At 34.9% G+C, this 20,993-nt stretch overlaps 1 protein-coding gene across 1 annotated transcript; it reads left to right on the forward strand.

Annotated features, from left to right (window-relative positions):
• Nucleotides 1-4,110: 4,110 nt before the first annotated feature.
• LOC107551774 (ribonuclease ZC3H12A-like) lies at nt 4,111-15,185 on the forward strand. The gene is made up of 6 exons (XM_016233498.1): nt 4,111-4,222; nt 6,455-7,025; nt 9,495-9,634; nt 11,922-12,156; nt 12,244-12,344; nt 12,898-15,185. The coding sequence occupies exons 2-6, from the start codon at nt 6,490-6,492 to the stop codon at nt 13,815-13,817; spliced, it is 1,932 nt and encodes a 643-aa protein (XP_016088984.1). The 5' UTR covers nt 4,111-4,222; nt 6,455-6,489; the 3' UTR covers nt 13,818-15,185.
• The last annotated feature ends 5,808 nt before the right edge of the window (nt 15,186-20,993 follow it).

The following is a 20,993-nucleotide window of genomic DNA, read 5'->3' on the forward strand; positions in this document are numbered from 1 at the left end:
AAACTTCATCACAAGAAGAATCTCAATCCACAGGAGAGGAACATTATGCCCAAGGTGGCCAACATCTCTGAAAAACGATTATTACGATAAATTGCCACAAAGGTCACGCAAGACCCCAACTATCTCCTTTACTTTAAACATTATTAGTGGAGTCTCTTTATAGAATAAACAATTACCACTTAAATATTGAACAGTTCTAGTTTTTTTTTATCTCTATGAACTACAACATATGTATAAGCAGCACTCAAACACATCCTGTCAGTCAAAACAAATATACATACAATACATCATCATTCATTATTTGCATGTCAAGTACAAAAAGACTGAAAAAAGAAGACAGGTGAGAGGAGACTAGTCGCAATCTATGCAACTAACTGTGGTCTGAGTCTGTGTTCATTTAGGGGTTTCCCTTTTTTGCAAACCACAAAAGAAATGACATTTAACACACCAAAATGTTCATGATTCTGTAATTGTTGTTCTCTTGACATTTGCGTTTCTTGATCCCAAGATAACATCAACTAAATGTGATAGTGTGAAAATATGTGGCTGTTGGTGAGGAACTAATAACCCGGCGTAATAGTGAGAATTTAAAAAAGCACCTAGATTACGCCCTCACTTCTCACTGTCTTATGCTGTATATAGAAAGGGGAAGTGAAACTGACAAATGTAGAACATGTGAATCAATGTTTGCTCAATAACGTTTTGCCTGTTTCAGTTTAATTGAAGAAAATAATTCTTAGAACAATTTCTTGTATTGTTTAAAAGCAATAAATATATAAATAAGTTAATGTTGTTATTGTTATTATTATGATTTTACGAATTCAACAGTATCACACACACATATTAAAAATAATAAAATGTTAAGTTGCAGACTAGCCTATACATACTTTGTCGATTCTTCGCAAGTTAATCAAATACCTTTATCTTCTTATAAAGAACTATAATTTAAATAGATTAAAATAGTTTTGGATGTTTCATTAGGCTATAGTTTCTTTAGATCATGTATTGACTTATGGGTGCTGTGTTTTCTAGGAAATAAAAGTGGAACTTAATGTTCCCATATGACATCGGTTCTCATATGATGTGTAAAACACTTGATTCTAATGGAAACTTTTATTTTTAAACGCGTTAAGAAGGAAAAACAAGTACTGTAGTATCAACAGCATTCTTTTACAATTTACATATGCAGCTTATGACTAAAGACAAATATTGTTTTAGAAATAAGATGAATAAGTATCGCTTTTTTATTTCTCCTCTTTCCTACTACTTGTTTCTGTTTCAGTTTTTATAACCATTTCTTACTATGTGTAAGTAAGTTATTGGTTTTTAGCATGTGTGTTTGGCTCAGTGTTATTTTTTTAGGACTACTGATAAACAAATGTAGTTTGCGTTGTATTAGTTATCTATTTTAGTTTTAGTTACAGTTGTAGTAATGTTGTAATTTTATTAGGTTTTTTTTTATTATGTCTATATACACTCTAAAAAAATGCTGGGTTGTTTCAACCCAATGTTGGGTCAAATTTTGGTTACATTTTTAAATGGGCTTTTTAACCCAACAGATGGGTTAGTCCATATTTGACCCAACATAGGGTTGAAACAACCCAGCATTTTTTAGAATGTAGGTTTTTTATTAAGTTTTAGTTTTATTTAATTTGAGTTATTTTAGTACTTCAACATACAAAATGGAATGAAATAATATATATATATATTTATATATATGTACATGTACTGTATATGTATGTGTGTGTGGCTGTAGTTTTTTGGTGTTTGGCTTAGTGTTATGTTAGAATCATTATTATACTCATACCTTTTGTTCTTTTCATACAAAACAAGCACAATATGTACACACTGCTGCACTCTAAAATTGAGTAAAACAGTCCATTTTTAATTATTTGATCATTTTCACACATTAGAAGCATAATTAGCATTTCTCTCGACTCATCCACCATCGCGGATTCATTTCTTTCCCTGAGTTCATTGCAATGAATTATGTCACAGTTGATTCCAGTAGAGTTTGATTTTAGCTTGTTGCTAAGCTAAGCAAAAATGTGCATAAATAGTTTAGTTTTTTTTCAGACCTTGACTTTTTATTACTTTTTTTTTATTCTTAATTAGTGAATTTCTAGTGGAGTTCCTTGTTTTTTCCCCACATAACTTGTCACAATAGAAGCACAAGAAGGACATTACACACAAATCTAATTTTTCTTTTTATAAACTAGATTTTCAATGGATATTTTACAGTACTGAACAAATTCAAGTGTTTTGTCACAACTTGTTTCAATAGAAGCAGAAGATTGACATTACGCACAAAATATTTGAGAAAAAATATAGTTGTTGTTTTTTTTAATTAAAGCAGACTTTTCCATTGATATTTTACAGTATTATACAAGTTCTGAGTGTAAAAGCAGCATTTCTCTCACAATCTCTCAATTTACCTCAGCGTCCTTTATCTTTAAATATAGATGCTATACTGTTCTGTAATATGTTAAAATGTGAAAACCTTTTAACTTAAGATAGGCCCTTTGTTTGTCATATTCGATGCTGTTTCATGTTACTGTGTTAAATCATACTTAAATTAAGGAGGAAAACTCAAAATTCTAATTCCCACATGTATATACGTGAACTGTCCACAAGATCGTGTGTCCTGCTCAGTAAACAGATGAATGTGTTCTCGACTGATAACTTTGAGTTGTCGTCCGTGTTTCATCCAACGATTCATTTTCTAAAAAAATAGGGGTGTCGGACTATATTAGTGCAGTGTCATCCAATCAGCAGCCAGATCTGGCTTGGAGATTCTGTGCCACAGCCAACAGCTTCACAGTCTGATATCAGACAACTGTCGGCACTTACTGATCGCAACTGGTGTGTCAGAGCGAGCCGAGAGTCTCATGCAGCCGTTTTTGAGTAGATGAGCCAGTATAGAAGCAAATACCGTGTACAAAACGTGATTATTCTTACATTTTAATATGAATTTGTATTTGAAAAACTGATATCCCCATGTTTCTTGTCAAACACAGGAGCTTTTACAGTCAGACTAGGCTACATACCGCAAGTCAGTCATGGAGATCAGTACGGCTCCCGTCCCGATCACCCACTCACTAGTCCCGATGATCCTAACTGCTCCAGATCTACAGACCTCAACAAGGATTTTACACAATGACACCTGTAAGTGTTTCTCATAATTCTGAATATCCATGGAGCAGTTTATTCACGCTGTCACTCTTGATTTATGTATTTATTTATTTAGCATTATTCTGACTACGATTGAAAATGTACTTAAAGGGATAGTTCACCTCAAAATCTAAATGGTTTATTCACCTTCATTTTAAGTACTGCTTTCTATTCTGTTCTATTAATTAATTAATTAATTTATTTACCTAAGTAAAAAAGATGAGATTATTATTATTTTTTTTTTCATTTCAAAAATATCTTAAGAAGATCTATCTATCTATCTATCTATCTATCTATCATAATTATGACTTGAGTGACTAGGATTGAAAATGAACTTAAAGTGATATTTCACCCCAAAATCGAAATGGTTTATTCACCGTCATTTTGTTTAAGTCCTGCATTCTATTCTGTTCTGTCCTGTCCTGTCCTGTCCTGTCCTGTCCTGTCCTGTTCTATTCTATTTATTTAAAAAAGATGAGATCTGAATTGTATTATTATTATTTTATTTATTTATTTTTTTCATTTAAATGTTTAGTTTTGAAATGTTGTTGTATGCATTTGTCATTTTTATTTTATTTATTTTATTTTATTAAATGTGTATATATATATATATATATATAGTATTTATAGAGTTTTCGCTTTTAGTTTTAATTACTTTTTCTTATTTGTAAGTCGCTTTGGATAAAAGCGTCTGCTAAATGACTAAACGTAAAAAGAAATAAAAACGCTAACATGTTTACAAATATTACAACTTCTTATTTTATATTGAATTATTTTTAGATAGCTTTTGCCTTTAAAAAAACTAAGTCTTTTGTATCGTTATTATTCTTAATAGAGGAAGAAGAGAAGTCAACCGAAGGAAGGCCTCCGTGACGTCAGCCCGTGCGGGAATGAGCTACTTCCTGGTTTTGAGTTTGTGATTTAAAGGTGTGCCGATGCTCTCTCCGGTATTTTGCTGCTCTGGGTTCAACAGGAACGAAACTTGCGAACTTATTAACTTTATTACAAGAAGGCAGCAGCTCGAAACACAAAGAGAACGGATCAAGTAAAGGTATGTTTAACTTTTATGTTGTTTGTAACTTTTCCAGCTTAACGTTATATATTTGTATACAAGTACACTAAGTGATAGCTTCGGTATATTGACGTTTTTAACAGCCGACATAGACATTTATATAGTAAAGTTATAGTAAACTGTTTCATATCTACTTCTGTTGTGATTTTATGTGGAAATGAATTTTTGAAATATTGGTAAACAAAGTGGTGAGGTAAAGTAAGCGGACAGCTGGCGTCCATGTGCTGGAATGCGGGAGCTGTTGTGTAATGTGATGTCGCTGGTGTAACTGTCAGTATTTCATCATTTTAAAAGACGAAATGAGTTATGAAACCTGCTCATTTTAAAGTTAGGCAGTGAAGTCTAAAGTTTCACGTATGCAAATTACATTTCCTGTGCACTAACAGACTTGGAGTCATTATAGCTTGTTTGTTTATAGATGGTAGCGATTTAGTACGTATTCATTATGTTTCTGTTTTTTAAAGAATTTATATATTTCAGTCATTCTTGAGACATGGGACAAAACAGGTCAAGCAAGGGTAACTGCTATGAGGTTTAAAAATAAAAAAAATTAAATGTCATGAGGGATACATAATAGAATGTATTTAACACCATTATCACCTTCAATTACATTTTCTCATTATTATACCAAATCTATGTTTCTTAATGTCCTCTCACTACACTCTTAAAAATAAAGGTGCTTCAAAAGGTTCTTCAAGCGATGCCATAGAAGAACCATTTTTGGTTCCACAAAGAACCACTCAGTCAAAGGATCTTTAAAGAACCATCTCTTTCTTACCTTTTTGTAATCTGAAGAACCTTCTTTCGCCACAAAGAAGCTTTTGTGAAACAGAAAGGTTCTTCAGATGTTAAAGGTTCTTTATGGAACCATTTAGACAAAAAGGTTCTTCTATGGCATCGTGAAGCACCTTTATTTTTAAGAGTGTACGTCTAAAACAGTGTGTCCACAGAGAAGGGTTCAATCAATCATATGCAATAAAATGGATAAAAAAAATGTTTTAATGATGAAAAAGAGCTTGTTTTATCTAAAGCAACACTTAATAATATCTCCTATCAAAGCAAGGTTGTTTTTTAATGACACATGCATGTTTAATAAGATTTTAAAGCTGCGTCCCCACTTTTTGTCAGCACCGTCAGACATTCAATAAAATGTAATAAAATCTGGGAATATCAGGGGCAGCGGTCACTCTAAAGGACCCCCTTGCCACAGTTCACCTCTGCAGAGTACATCAGTGTCAGACAGGCTCTGCTACGTTTTAGAATATTTTAAATCCTAATGTTAATATTTCCTGTGTCACAGCCATGATATGTCAACACCATCTTGAACTCCATTGGTTTTGTGAAAGAAATGCCAAATTTGTCAACACCGTCAGATGTCACCACCATAAGATTTTGTGTTCCAGTGATATATCAAAATACTTCAATGTGACTCTTGAATAAAAGCTTTATAAACAATAACATACTCGCTGTTTGTTTTAATACAGTAATTGACTGATTCAATGTATTTGATAGTTAAAATGACTACAAATTCAGGTTTTCGTCACTTCCGTCAGTTGAATATTTTGATGATATTTCATTATGATATTTTATATTTGTTGTGGAATTGTTGGTCACATGTGAAAGTGTAATATGTCTGCTAACACGAGAATGTGTTTTGAAATGTTAAAAACATCTTGAATGCTGTTAAAGATAAAGCTGAAATTATATTACACAGTCCAAACTAAAAAAAGCACATTTTGTTAAAAAGGAGAAAAGTTGGGAGGTTGTATCAAAGCATAGCTCGGTAGCTTAGTACATATAAGATACATAAATGTAGTTTCATTTGTTTGAGTACAAGGTTTTATTTTTTTCAATTTTGCACCCTGTTTTGTCCCACTTCTCAAGAATGACTGATTTTATAAGTTTTAATATATATGCAGACTCTTTTGTGTGTAAGTTATTTATTTGTATAGATTGAATATATTTTAATAAAATATTGTTTATTGAAAAAATATCTATTGGATAGTAGTTATAGTCAATTTAATTGGTTTAAAATTCATAATTAAATTCAGAAATGTTTGAAATATTTACCAGATTGTCACATCAGGTAAATTCATTGTCATGTGATATTTAGATAATTAGATATGTTGTATTGTTATCTGAGGCTATAAATAAATATTTAATTAGCTATGAATGCTTTATCATATTTATTATTACACATTCTCTAAACAGGTGTGACTGGTAAAGAGGTTTTTCTGGATGAAGAGATGAGTGCTGAAATCAGCACCATCCCCACGTTACAATTGTACTTGGATTCCTTTTGGTCTTCCAGCATAGGATCCCACAGCTCTGACGTAAACACCACCAACACATGGGTAACGGCACCCACATCTTTGTACAGCTCTCCCGTTTCCAGCAGCATTAGAATGGACCCGGCCCAGTCCAGCCCGACTCCAGATGAATCCTCAGAGCTGGGCTCTGAGTTTCAGGCCCAGCTCGACCTGTTCCTCAAGCTGGGGTTTTCCCAAACGCAGGTCCGTGCCGCTTTCCTGAAACTCGGCCTCAATGCAGACACCAACAGGGTTTTGGGTGAGCTGATACAGGCTGCTGGGGAGTCAGAGGAGAGAGAGGAACCTACAGCCTCCCCGGTGCTGGTTTCACGTGGGGATGCTTCCAGTAAAGTCCGAAGTGCCCAAAATCACTGTCATAATGCTCCAGCAGTGTCAAGCGCTCCAGAAGAGCTGGTAGAGGATGAGGACGCACTCAGACCAATAGTCATTGATGGGTCTAATGTAGCCATGAGGTAAGCTTACTGTAAACATGGCATGCGATAAGATTTTTTAAGAAGTGTTTTACAGTGACATTTAAGTCTCTCTTCTACCACTTTGCTATTGAAATTGTTTACAGTAAATTTAAAGGTGATGTTATGTTGATGTTGACCTTTTTCTTTAGGTCAGATGTTTAACAGGACATTTAAATTTTAAAAATCACAAGATAGCACAAGATTTTTGTTAAAGTAAAACTGAACAAACTTTAAATTTGGAATAATTAGTATTTAATGTTTTTGAAAGAAGTCTCTTATGCTGCTGAAAAGTCAGCTTTGATATCACATGAATAAATTATGTTTGAAAATGTATAAAAAACTGTTCATTTAAACTGCAAGAATATTTCACAAAAATGACAATTTTTACTGTATGTTTATTCAAATAAAATGCAGGTTTGGTGAGCATGAGACATCTTTCGAAAACATAAAAAAAATCTTGCACTTCCATTTAATAAGACTTTTTTTTTTTTTTTTTAGAATATATTAAAGCTGAAATGGCAAATTTGTGCCATTAGCATCAACAAACGGAACATTAAAAATGGCTGAGCATTATGTTGCTGTGTTGGGCTAATGTTTTGGAGTAATGAAAAAATGTTTTTGGCTTAATTACAGTTGGTTGTAGTTATGTAGTTAAGAGTTGCAAATAATTATGATGAAAAAACAATCAAGGAATATTCATTATGTTATGGTTAAGCGTGTTTGTTTACTGTAAAATAGATGAATGGAGTTTTAAAATTGAGACTTTCTATTTTTAAGGAACAGCTTTGCCAAAATGTAAACCTTTTACCTTCAGCCTTCAGTAATTTTGTCATAGTTGAGAGGTGATAAAACCCAGTATTTCCTCATACATTTCAAGTTAATGTGCAAATCAGGTCCATTTCCTTATTTTTTCCCCTCTGAAAACAGGTGGATTTGTGTTTATGTAAAGGTGTACAACTTGACTGAATATCTGGTTTTCGTGTTAATCCACTAAAAATGGATGAACGTTATTTGCTATTCATTGTACAGACTGGAAAGTATTTTAACACTCAACTTTTTTACTTTTACTTACACAGCGTCTATGTGTTGAATGATCTTTTAAAAACCCTCCCTTTGTATCTCACCTGCATTTGCAAGTAGAGTCCAGATTTGCCCCTGCAAGCTCCTGTATCTGTCATCACTCCAGTATGCAAATAATCTTATATGCAAATCAGTGTCGTTTGCCGTCCCCTCCCTTCCCTCTCTTACTATCCTGAAGGAGAATGTCTGTGAAAAGAACGCTGTGTAACAGAACAGGCCCGACAGCATTGCAACACAGCGTCTGATTGGATAACTCTGCCCACCTTTGCTGTTTTTGTTCCTATAAATTAGATGTTTTTAATTACCTCATAGAACAGACAGTTTTCACTCACCCAATTCTGTTTATTCCAGGCACTATTAAAAGATCCTGGCTTGGATTTGATTTCAAATTGACTTGTTCATACAATTAAATAGATTTTTTTAAACTCTTTTGCGGTGCTGAAATCCTTTACCTGATTTGGTGTTCCCTGTCAAAAATGACCAGGCTGTTAAAAAATCTTTGTAAATCTGTCATTATGCTAATTTATCACCACATCTTGGATTCAATCTTTGTCAACTTGATCATAGGCCTCATTGGTCTGAGGTTATACACCTCAGTTTTTGAGTAAAATATATTATTTGGTTAAGATTTTGGCAATCTTCACTCAAAAACAAATGTGCATAAGCTCAGTTAAATGAGGCCTACGATCAGTTAGTTCCAAAAAGGAATACAAAAACTGCTTATTGAAAGAAAACCTGTTGATAAAAAGATTGAATCCAATACTTAGCAGTAATATAGCATAACAAGTAATTCATAAGCATTTTTTATACCCTGTTATAATTGACATTCAAAGGTCAAAATGAACACAACATGAGGGTTAAACAAATCTTGTATGCCTTTTTATGCCTTTTAAATAAAAAATATTCTGTTTGTCAGTAGATAAATATATATCAGTAATGGTGCTGGATTTTATTTTGTGATTTCACTGGAATGTGAAAACATGATCTAATTCAGCCATAATAATTCTCGCCATGAAAATAGCCACAGAAGCTGGAATGGCATTAAACACAAACAAACAAACAAACAAACAAACACTGGAATGTGTATTACTGCCCATTGTCACCTGTGCCTAAGGATAACACCTGTGAGGATAACAACTTTCATTATAATTATCTTAAATATTTTTAACAGGAAATAACCTGATATCTTAATGCAGCCACTGTTTCCAGCAACCCTGAAGAGAGAAAAATATTTTCAAAAATAAAATACTTAAACAAGGTTAATATGATGTTCCTTATTTGAACAAAAGCGTCTGCTAAATTAATGTCTTCTCATGCAATACAATTTCCTTATGCAAATTCCAAACTAATTAAAATGTACAAGTAAAATGGACTTTTTCTGTTTTGTAGTCACGGGAACAAGGATGTTTTTTCCTGTCTGGGAATTCAGTTGGCGGTGAACTTCTTCCTGGAGCGGGGTCACGTTGACATCACAGTGTTTGTGCCTTCCTGGAGAAAAGAACAGCCACGACCTGATGTGCCTATTACAGGTGAGGAACAGGGAATGCACCGTGTGTCAGAACCAATTCCTGCTTTCCAGAGGGACTCACATTCCCGTAAGCAAGGTCTGTTTCCTCTTAGCAACAAAATGGCTAAAAAGAGACCTGCAGACCTGTTATATTGGAAGCCACTCGAGCAAATGATGTATGAATGTTCAACTAAATTACACTTGGAATACAGGAAATACAGTTCTGGTTTTTATGTCTGGTCTTCAACCTCAGGTCTCAAATAATAGAACTGGAAGTATGGGAAAACCCCGCATTGATTTTATTTGTGTAGCTGTTTGAATGAAGTATGTCATAAGATATATTGGCAAGTACCTGGGGTTTTTAAAACCTTCGTAACTTCCTTATAACATAAAGAAGGCCACAGTGGAATAATACAACCGCTGCTTTTGCCGGGTAAGATGTTACCAGCCTGTTTAAATTGCGTTGTTTGCCAAACCCTCCTAAGTTTGACCTGGCAACCCTGTGGTTAGTTATAATTCTGTGCATCCAAAAAATAGTTGTGATGTTGATCTGTCTTAACAGTTGACATTTAACTATGCAAACATGTGTAAGTATGTTTGAATTCCTGCTTCCCCTGAAATAAACTGTCTATGTGTAAATGGGCACTGGTCCAAAGAAAATCACAAGCAAATTAAAATGCCAAGAATCTTTTTTTTTTACCTTGGGCTGTTTGTTCCAGCTGGTACAAAGGGTAACTGAATACCAAGAAGACCTTGTTTAGTTTCAACAAAATAGACACTGTGTTCTAACAAGATCTGTCAATCAATGGTAATGTCAAATTAATTGCGTGTTAACGCTATTAATCGCATGTCTATCAATATTTGCTTAGAAAATACATTTAAGGACATTACATAATTGTGGCAGACAAAAAACATTTAAATTGATATTGCAAAAAGTGCTTGAAAATGTGAGTACATTGCTTGTTTTATTTCCATATCATGAACATAAATCTCTAGTTTTTCAATCTGTCCAATGTTTGCACTAAAAAAACAGATATTTATCCACAGACATCTTTAGCCATTGCATAGCTCAATGTTTTGTTTTAGCATATTACATATTGAATTTTTAATCAAGGTAAAATTTGTATGAAAAACTAGTCACTAGGCATTTAATTCTACAAGTGCAAACATACATTTAAGTGTTAAGTGACTAAATATGTCAATTTAATTATTGTACAGGTTTTTAATAATTTACAAATTAAAGCAACAATTGTAAAATGCCAACAGTTTACACATTTCATGAATGTTTTTCTCAGATCAGCACATTCTGCGTGAATTAGAGCGGAGGAAGCTCTTGGTATTCACACCATCCAGAAGGGTGGCAGGAAAACGAGTGGTTTGCTATGATGACCGTTTTATCGTAAAGCTGGCATACGAATCTGACGGCATCATTTTGCCGGGTAAGATGTTACCAGCCTGTTTAAATTGCGTTGTTTGCCAAACTCTCCTAAGTTTGACCTAGCTAGAGGGCAACCCTGTGGTTAGTTATAATTCTGTGCATCCAAAAAATAGTTGTGATGTTGATCTGTCTTAACAGTTGACATTTAACTATGCAAACATGTGTAAGTATGTTTGAATTCCTGCTTCCCCTGAAATAAACTGTCTATGTGTAAATGGGCACTGGTCCAAAGAAAATCACAAGCAAATTAAAATGCCAAGAATCTTTTTTTTTTACCTTGGGCTGTTTGTTCCAGCTGGTACAAAGGGTAACTGAATACCAAGAAGACCTTGTTTAGTTTCAACAAAATAGACACTGTGTTCTAACAAGATCTGTCAATCAATGGTAATGTCAAATTAATTGCGTGTTAACGCTATTAATCGCATGTCTATCAATATTTGCTTAGAAAATACATTTAAGGACATTACATAATTGTGGCAGACAAAAAACATTTAAATTGATATTGCAAAAAGTGCTTGAAAATGTGAGTACATTGCTTGTTTTATTTCCATATCATGAACATAAATCTCTAGTTTTTCAATCTGTCCAATGTTTGCACTAAAAAAACAGATATTTATCCACAGACATCTTTAGCCATTGCATAGCTCAATGTTTTGTTTTAGCATATTACATATTGAATTTTTAATCAAGGTAAAATTTGTATGAAAAACTAGTCACTAGGCATTTAATTCTACAAGTGCAAACATACATTTAAGTGTTAAGTGACTAAATATGTCAATTTAATTATTGTACAGGTTTTTAATAATTTACAAATTAAAGCAACAATTGTAAAATGCCAACAGTTTACACATTTCATGAATGTTTTTCTCAGATCAGCACATTCTGCGTGAATTAGAGCGGAGGAAGCTCTTGGTATTCACACCATCCAGAAGGGTGGCAGGAAAACGAGTGGTTTGCTATGATGACCGTTTTATCGTAAAGCTGGCATACGAATCTGACGGCATCATTGTTTCCAATGACACTTACCGAGATCTGCAAGGAGAACGTCCTGAGTGGAAGCGTTTTATAGAGGAGAGGCTTCTGATGTATTCGTTCGTCAATGACAAGTAAGTGCCATTGCATTTTGGTCTTCGCAGCATAGGTCAAGTTGTTTGATAGCCCAATTTGATTAAATTCACAATGCGTTTGTGTAGGTTTATGCCTCCAGATGACCCTTTGGGAAGACATGGACCCACCCTAGACAACTTTCTGAGGAAAACTCCACGTATACCTAAGAAACAGCCCTGTCCTTATGGTAAGAATCACATTTTTTCCCCCCAACTTTCATGAATGATTGACATTGTACTTTTACTAGTGAGTTCATGCGGTCTTGCAGTCACATGTTGGTGTAATTATCAGGGAGTGGCTGGACATTTTTATTTGCCATGGCCCATATAAAAAGTATAAACCAGATACAAGGAATTAATAAACAATATACACTGCTGTTCAAAAGTTTTGGGTCGGTAAGACTGTTTTCTTTGTTAATATGTTTTGACATGTAATTTATTCCTGTAATGCAAAGCTGAATTTTCAGCAACTATTACCTCAGTCTTCAGTGTCACATGATACTTCAGAAATCACTCTAATAATGCTGATTTGCTCCTCAAGAAACATTTCATATTATTATCAATGTTAAATGCAGCATTTATTTGAAAAATTACTCTTTTGTAACATTATAAATGTCTTTATTGTCACTTTTGATTGACACCCAAACTTTTGAATGGTAGTATATACCATGTCTTTCCTGACCACACAAGGATAGCATGTATTATGTGAACAAGAATGAAAATCTCCTGTTTTCAATACAGGAAAGAAGTGCACTTATGGAATCAAGTGCAAGTTCCATCATCCGGAGCGAACCAAGCAATCCCAGCGTGCCCTGGCCGATGAGCTCCGAGACAAAGCCAAAATTTCATCCACACCGCACAAACCTCAGCCAGTTTCCAGTCAGAGTCCACCTCTGGAGGAAGTAAAGGAACAGAAACTCTCCCTGGATGCTGGATCTCTTAAGAAGAATTACGCCAGTGAAAATGTCCTTGTCATCAAAGCAGCCCCCCAGCCAACTCAAAGGAAGTTTCCTTTGAATAAAGAACGTCGGCATTCGCCAACAAGTCTAGAATCCTTTCCCAATGGATCTCAGGAGCGTTTGGATTCTGGCTTGGGTTCCTACGAATGCCGTTCTCCTGAAGTTTCCCATTGTGATCACTACTGCGACCACAGGAAGTCCAAACCATCCAACAGTGGGCGGCATCGCTACGTTCCGGCCAATAGCCAACCCTGCAGTTGCTGTTCCTACCAATCCCTCAGCACCGGTGGAGCCGGTCAGCACCATAGCATGGGCCTGCCCAGCTCAACAAACCCGGGTTACACTCAACCCCGGTATCACTCCTATGGAGGAGGTCCAGTTTACCCACCTGTTAACATGTCCCAGTATTCATTTCCACACAGCAGAGGGCCTCCTCCCCAACAGGGCTACTGGTCTGAACATTATGGTGGCTATCCTCCAGCGTCCCACAATGCCATGCAGCCAGAGAGAGGACATGGACACTGGTCGCCCTCCAATCACAATCCTCAGTGGTCTGAACGGGAGCAGGTGAGGAAGAAATTACTTGCAATTTTCAACGCACGTTTGGTGGACAGAGCCATGGACATGTTCCCATATCTCCTGGACCCACAAAGACTGGCTGCAGAGATTTTGACCCTTCAGTCTCAGGATGGGACTTTTTAATTTATCTGTGTTGAAGGACTAGATGACAAGACAAAGATTCTGGCACCAAAGGTGTTAAAATAAGTTCTCAACTGCAACCACAAGAAGTGATTTCACTGGAGTTTGTGGTGTAATTCAGTGTAGCTCCGCCCACAGTGAAATCTCATTGGTCTACAATCCCGCTTTTTTGGTTGTGCAGCGTTTTGCTTTTTAATGAGGACAGAAAAATGACTATTTTGTTGGAGACTGTCATGTAATGTGGTGTAGCCCCGCCCACAGTGAAATCTCATTGGTCCACAGTCCCACTTCATATCAGAAATGTTCCGATTGACTGTATTTGTCATGCAGCGTTTTTCTTTTAGCGAGAAAACTAAAATAATTTTCGTTGGAGTCTGTCACATAATGCAGTGTAGCTCCAACTACAGTGAATCTCATTGGTCTACAGTCCTGCTATACGTCAGATATATTCTGATTGGCTGTGTGTGTCAAGTCAGTGGTGTAGCTCCGCCCACAGTAGAATCTTATTAGTCCACTGTTCCGCTTCACATCAGATTTTATGTTCTGATTGGCTGATTTTGTCAAGTCATACAGTGTTTTGCTTTTAGCAAGGCCAGGAAAATGACTTGACTATCAAAAAAATTTGCATTCCTAATCAGGACACATTTTGTAATAAGATTTGAAAATAGACATATTAATGTCTACACCATTTAAAAAAAATACAGTTATAGTTTAGTAGATGTTAAATTTTTGTGATGAAATGGACTCAATTCAAGCCATTCAGAAGATTTTATTTCTGTTGAATTTTTAATATTGTTATTTGACCTCTAACTATGGTGAATTCACTATTGGTTGTATTAACCAACAGTGCATTTTCCATCTTGCTGTGGTTTTCAAGAGTATAATATCAGTTTTGTTCCATTGTTTTTTTTACAAAATATGCAATCATATTTGATAATGGAATGGAAAATTCTCAGATTTATTTGTGGAAAAACATATTTTTGTGTGTTTCAAGTGTTATTATTTGTGGTTCTGCACGATTCGCAGTACCGTGTATGTTGAATGTGTTGGCACCGTGTGCCGTAACTGACATTTGTTAAGCAGAACTACCACAAAGGTAGAAGAGTATGCACCCTTTGGTGTATTTTTCTATAACTTATAAAATGTCCTCAAGAATGCAAGCATCACCAGTGTAACTTGACATAATTTCTCAAAGTTCTCGAAGGTAATTGCCAAAAGCATGGAAAGTCGTGGAACTTTTAGTGACTCTGTTAGTTTGTATTGAAGCTGTTTAGAGTTTAAAAAGGGAGTCGGCAATACTAAGTAGGCAATTTTTTTTGCCTTTTTTAATTTAGCTGTATGTTCTGTGCCCATTTAAATATGTCTTTGCTTTTTATGACAATAAAATGCCATATTTATATACACATATCAGTCTTTGACTTTTATTTTCACTGTAAAAAAAAAATCTGACATTTACGGTAAAATACCGGCAGCTGTGGTTGCCAGAATTTCACCGTTAAAAATATGGTAGCAGTATTTTAGGTTTTACAGACTTAACTTAAATTCACAATAAAAAAAACGTATTTCATTAACTGATGTAATGTTAATAAACCAACATATTGAAGTACTAATATCTGTTTTGAACCATTGTAATACTGATAACCACCAAAAACAGGTGGTGATGAGAAAGTTACATGATGAATCGAAGCTCATCACAAACAGCTCTTCCACAAGCTGAGAAGGGAAATACTAATATATATATACATATAGAAGATGCACAGTGTCATTTACACAAACACTAAACACCAACATGGTACACATGATACTGAAATAATGCAGTAAACATTAATTTAACAACATTAGATACTTGCTTGTGTTGTTCCTCTGCTTAAGTGAACGTGCGTTCATGACAAGCAAGAGCAGACCTGACCTTTAGAAGCTTTCGTGCTGCAGGCGGCGGCCTCATTTTTGAAAGATGCATTCCACAAAATTCCCTTCTAGAAATCACCAATGTATATGCTTATATTTACCGTAGACAGGTTTCACTCCACCTAACCATATAATGACAGGCATTTTGACTCAATGCTAATTAGCCTAGTAGAGATCTAATCCACCAACATATGAAGTTCTTGAGTTTTCCGAAACCTTTAACTTGCAGGGAATGAGATTTCATATTGAAAGGGCAAATGTTTCTTCTACCGGAACAACTAATGGTTTTAATTAACATAATATTGGCATTAGTAAGGCAAGGCAAGGCAAGCTTATGTATATAGCACATTTCGTACACAATGGCAATTCAAAGTGCTTTACATAAAAGTAAATTAATCATAAAAAAACAATTTTTTTTAGTAGTCATACAGGACAACTTTACTTTTGTTCACTTTACTTCACAACTCAAGGGATAGTTGTAGTGAAATTCACAAAATAAAAGTTCTATCATTTTTTTTTTTTTTTTTTAAATGAATTAATAAAACAATGACACGAAATACAGATCTTTTTCAAATAGTTTTGTTATTTAGTACTTGGCTTTTGTTCTTTTTAAAATATTGATATTATTTAATACTTTTTTGCCTACTTGTTAAACCATGCACTCATATTGAAAAATGTAATTAATGAATACTATAAAAAAATTATATAATAGAATGACACTGTTTATGTCATAAAAGTAATATAACAAATTCAGGGTGAAATGGCCAATTAGAAAAACCATGCATTATTTAATAACATGTTAGATTACAGAATAATGCCTTTTCTATGGGATTTCTTAAATATTTGGCTTTACATTTTTATTTTCAAATGGAAAAATACAAACCACACCACACAGCAGCACAGGCGTCAGAAAAGACAGTCTATGAGAAGCACTGTAGATGTCCTTAATAGATAGATTTTTATCAGAGGAAGTGATCTGTGGGGGTGAGGATTTCAGAGGAACTAAAGGTTTTATGAGAGGGAAAACAGCATGTGAGTTTTTTTCCGGACTATATTTAGTATTCTTTTTATTAATATTATCATGTAACAAAGCTACTTTCAGGAGTAACAGCCGTCATGTGGTGACGTCTGATACAGCATCTTTCTGTGGTTCAGATCATGCCTCTAGTGTGCATGGTCAGTGGATTTCCCCAAAACTGTGAAATTCATCTGTAATCTTAAATTGTTTTTGCATGCTATTAGGGTCATACGCCGAAAGATGGAACTCTAAAATACAGTGAAAATACCACGGTGTAGAACACACTATACTGTCTGTTTCGCTTCCCCTGGTTTGCTGCGTTACAAAATGTTCCAAACTTTAACTAGCCTACAAGTCTCAACTGGTGTCTTGTGAAAATTATACAGTGCCTTTCGAGAGAACTTTTGAACCAAATGTCAACTATTTTAGTTACTTGTATATTCAGTTAGTTAAGTACTTATTTTTTGAGAAACCTTTTAAATCAGATCTATTTTTTTCTATTCTAATTGATAAAACCAAAGACATGACATAAATGTCTTTTTGAAATATTTATATTATTTATTTATTTGATTTGCATGATTTTTAGACCTTGCACTAATACTAATTTATTTATTCATTGAGTTAGTTAAATTGGTTGGTTAAGTACTTGATGTACCTTTTAATTCAGAACTATTATTTCTTTAAAAGTTAATTGATCAAATAAATGGTAGAAAATAACATATTTTTACATTTATATTAATTATTACTTTTATGCATGATTTTTAGACCTTGCACTCATGCTATTTTATTTCTTTTTTATTCATTGAGGGAGTGAGTGTGTTAAGTACTTATCTTTTTGATCCTTTCACAATTAAGATCTATTAGTTTGTAAAAATGTATTGATAAAACCAATTACATAACTTCTATATCTATCTATATCTTTATAAATGTGTGTGTTCTGAAAATCTAAAAATGCAGAAGGTTTTGTGTGAGGGCTAGATTAAGGGTAAGGGGATAGAAAATGCAATACAGTTTACACCTCTGTAAACCACATATACCAACGTGTGTGTGTGTGTGTTTGTATTTTTTTTTCCTTTTTAATTGCAAAAGAATACGCAGTCAGAGCCAGTAACACCTGCGTGTCTTATCAGATATCATTGTTATGAAACAGCATGCTTATCTCCCTGCGCTCACTATGAAGGGGATGTACCGAAGTTTCCTCTGAAGACCATTTTGATCCTAATCATAGTAATTTTCTATAATCAAAAATGTTGTGGTTGACAGAATTTTTTTAAAACTGTTTCCGCCATTTCATTTCTATCTTTGACATTCACAGGATGGAATTTTGCAATCGTCAAAGGCAAAACCAAAGACAAAATTCAAGCATCACTATTCCATACAGTATTAGTCATAGCCTACTTTTTTTTTTAAATATAACCCAGCGCTGGGTTAAAAAGCCACAAACCCAGCTATTGGGTTGTTTTGACCCAGCAGTTGGGTTCAAAACAACCCAACCACTGGGTCAAAACAACGAACCCAACCGCTGGGTCAAAACAATGAAACCAACCGCTAAGTCAAAACAACGAACCCAACCGCTGGGTCAAAACAACGAAACCAACCGCTGAGTCAAAACAACGACCCCAACCGCTGGGTCAAAACTGCTGGGTCAAAACAACGAACCCAACCGCTGGGTCAAAACTGCTGGGTCAAAACAACGAACCCAACCGCTGGGTCAAAACTGCTGGGTCAAAACAACGAACCCAACCGCTGGGTCAAAACTGCTGGGTCAAAACAACGAACCCAACCGCTGGGTCAAAACTGCTGGGTCAAAACAACCCAATAGCTGGGTTTGTCCCTTTTTAACCCAGCACTGGGTTATATTTAACCCAGAATTTTTTAGGGTGTACTTGTTTATGCTACATTACCAAATGTCCCCACAAGGATAGTAAACCCTGAAATTTTTGACACTGTGGGGACCAGCCTGCGTCCCCCACAAGGAAAAAAAAAGATTAATAATAGTAAATGATGAGCTGTGATCTGAAAGTGTAACAATAGGGTACAAACAGGTTTTCTGTAAGGGGTAGGTTTAGGGTTAGGAGATAGAAAATATCGTTTGGTCAGTATAAAAGTAATAGAAGTGTATGGAAAGGCCCAACAATTCACAGAAACCTAACGTGTGTGTGTGTGTGTGTGTGTGTACTGGTTTATATATCCTGCTGGGGACTTAAACCTGACTACACACAGACTCATGGGGACCCGTGGGGACCTAAATTGTGGCCCCCACGGGTACAAAAGCTTATAAATAATACAGAATACAGAATTAAGTTTTTTGAAAATCTAAAAATGCAGAAAGTTTCCTGTGAGGGGTAGGTTTAGGGGTAGGGTTGGTGTAGTGCAATAGAATATATATACGGTCTATACAGTAGAAAAACCATTACGCCTATGGAGAGTCCCCACAAGGATAGCTGCCAGACGCGTGTGTGTGTGTGTGTGTTTTTGCTCTCACTATCCTGGAATTATTGTGCGCGTCATCAATTAGTTGTGTCAAATGAGGATATTTACTATCTGCAGATCATCACAAACTTTAGATGTGGATCTGCCCTGCCTGTTATGGACTGGGCTTCAGAATGGTCTGTTGTGAATCAAATATTGACTCATGACTTTTTTTTCTGCACACGGATGCAAGTCTGAGCTCGCCTCAGCGCAGAACAAACAGACGACAGGATCACGTGTCTGCAGAAAACAACACTGGCGTTTTTATGGCTTCTAGATTTGATCTTGTACTTGATTGTCATCAAAATCTCCTGTCAAATAGAGCAAATAAACGTATACAGCCATAGATAAGATAATAATAAGAGTCATTAAGGCCTTCTCAAGTGCACAGAGACGTGAACGATTCTGTCAGAAGCTCAGATTTGTGATTCTTATCTGTAACTCTTTGCTAAATATTAGCGGCTTTGACGGATTAACCTGAAGCAACAAATGTCATATAGACCCTATAAGATAGCACAATTGAATATTTGACTGGAATGAAAAGGAGGCTGTGAGGAATATAGTTCATTTGGATTAATTTTATGTTTAGCAAAAAATGTGTTTGTTACTCAAGTTTTGTCAACACGAACAGATAGGCTACCACGTGCTGTCATGTCAAATATATATTAGCCTATACATTTTTTCGGCCTACTGATTCATCCTCAGATGGTTTTACGTGCTCAGTGTTTAATTTGGAGGAGGCGCCAAATTAAATGGACAAATAATGGGACAAATAAAATAGCCTGTATACAATTGTTATATACATGTTGCTTTTATCACAAGGTTGAATTGTGAAAAATGTTAGACTTAACTTTTTGATGTAAAACAGTGGCTTGTTTTAACATTCACCTGCCACTTAAATAACAAAGAAATTCACTTTAATGGATACTCAACATCCAAATTAGATCACAGTAATAAATCTGGCCAACTCCCTGTGTGCTAGAGTTAGAGTAAACAACAAGAACCATATGTCATGTTCTTAAAAGCAACTTTCAAGAATCCCAGACAGTCACGAGAACAGGTGTGTGAGAGAAGGGCGGCCTTTACTGGAGACGTTTGGAAATGCTTCTTATCCTATGTGATGCGAGAATGAATATAGATGGAGATATTTCCATTTCCATTAAGACATTTCCATTTAGCAGTTGTTTACAGATAATTATGGAAAATAGCAAAAAAAAAAAAAAAAACTGCAGCAGATTCATTATGAAGCCAGATCCACTGAGGAGGCCAGTATGGAGGAAGAAACCTGAAAAACAATCAATAAATAAATATGCAAATAAATAAATAAATGTCTGTATAAATACACAAATTCTTGTTTAAATACATATAGAAATAATTAAACATGTGATTAAAGTAGGCAAATAAATAAAATAAATTAGTGGACAAGTGGAAAATGTTTAAGGAAATTAGGCAAATAAATAAAATAAATTAGTGGACAAGTGGAAAATGTTTAAGGAAATGCAATGGTAAAGAGGACAGATAATTTTATCTCTAATTTCAAATTCAAATTCATCTTGTACTTGAAGCTTCATCCCTGTAACCACAACTATTAACCAATATTAAATCAAATTGAAAGGCATCAGTTGTTTAAGACGCAAACATGTTTTTCATTAGAATTTGTGTGTCTGAAATGTCTGGCTTAAAATTCAAAGGGCTTAGTGGTGCTGGACTTTAATTTCAAGTTTCAAAACATTTCATGATGTTTTATTGTCATGTGTCTCTACGGAGCTGAAGTGGATGCG

This window comes from Sinocyclocheilus grahami, unplaced genomic scaffold, assembly GCF_001515645.1.
Source record: "Sinocyclocheilus grahami isolate Dianchi unplaced genomic scaffold, SAMN03320097.WGS_v1.1 scaffold432.1, whole genome shotgun sequence".
NCBI lineage: Eukaryota > Metazoa > Chordata > Actinopteri > Cypriniformes > Cyprinidae > Sinocyclocheilus > Sinocyclocheilus grahami.

Bases quoted from the DNA above. Each gene is read 5' to 3' on its own strand.
- LOC107551774 (XM_016233498.1), top strand. From the start codon at position 6,490: ATGAGTGCTGAAATCAGCACCATCCCCACGTTACAATTGTACTTGGAT. The intron at 9,635-11,921 runs GTGAGGAACAGG...TGTTTTTCTCAG, and splicing joins ACCTGATGTGCCTATTACAG to ATCAGCACATTCTGCGTGAA. The intron at 12,345-12,897 runs GTAAGAATCACA...TTTTCAATACAG, and splicing joins GAAACAGCCCTGTCCTTATG to GAAAGAAGTGCACTTATGGA.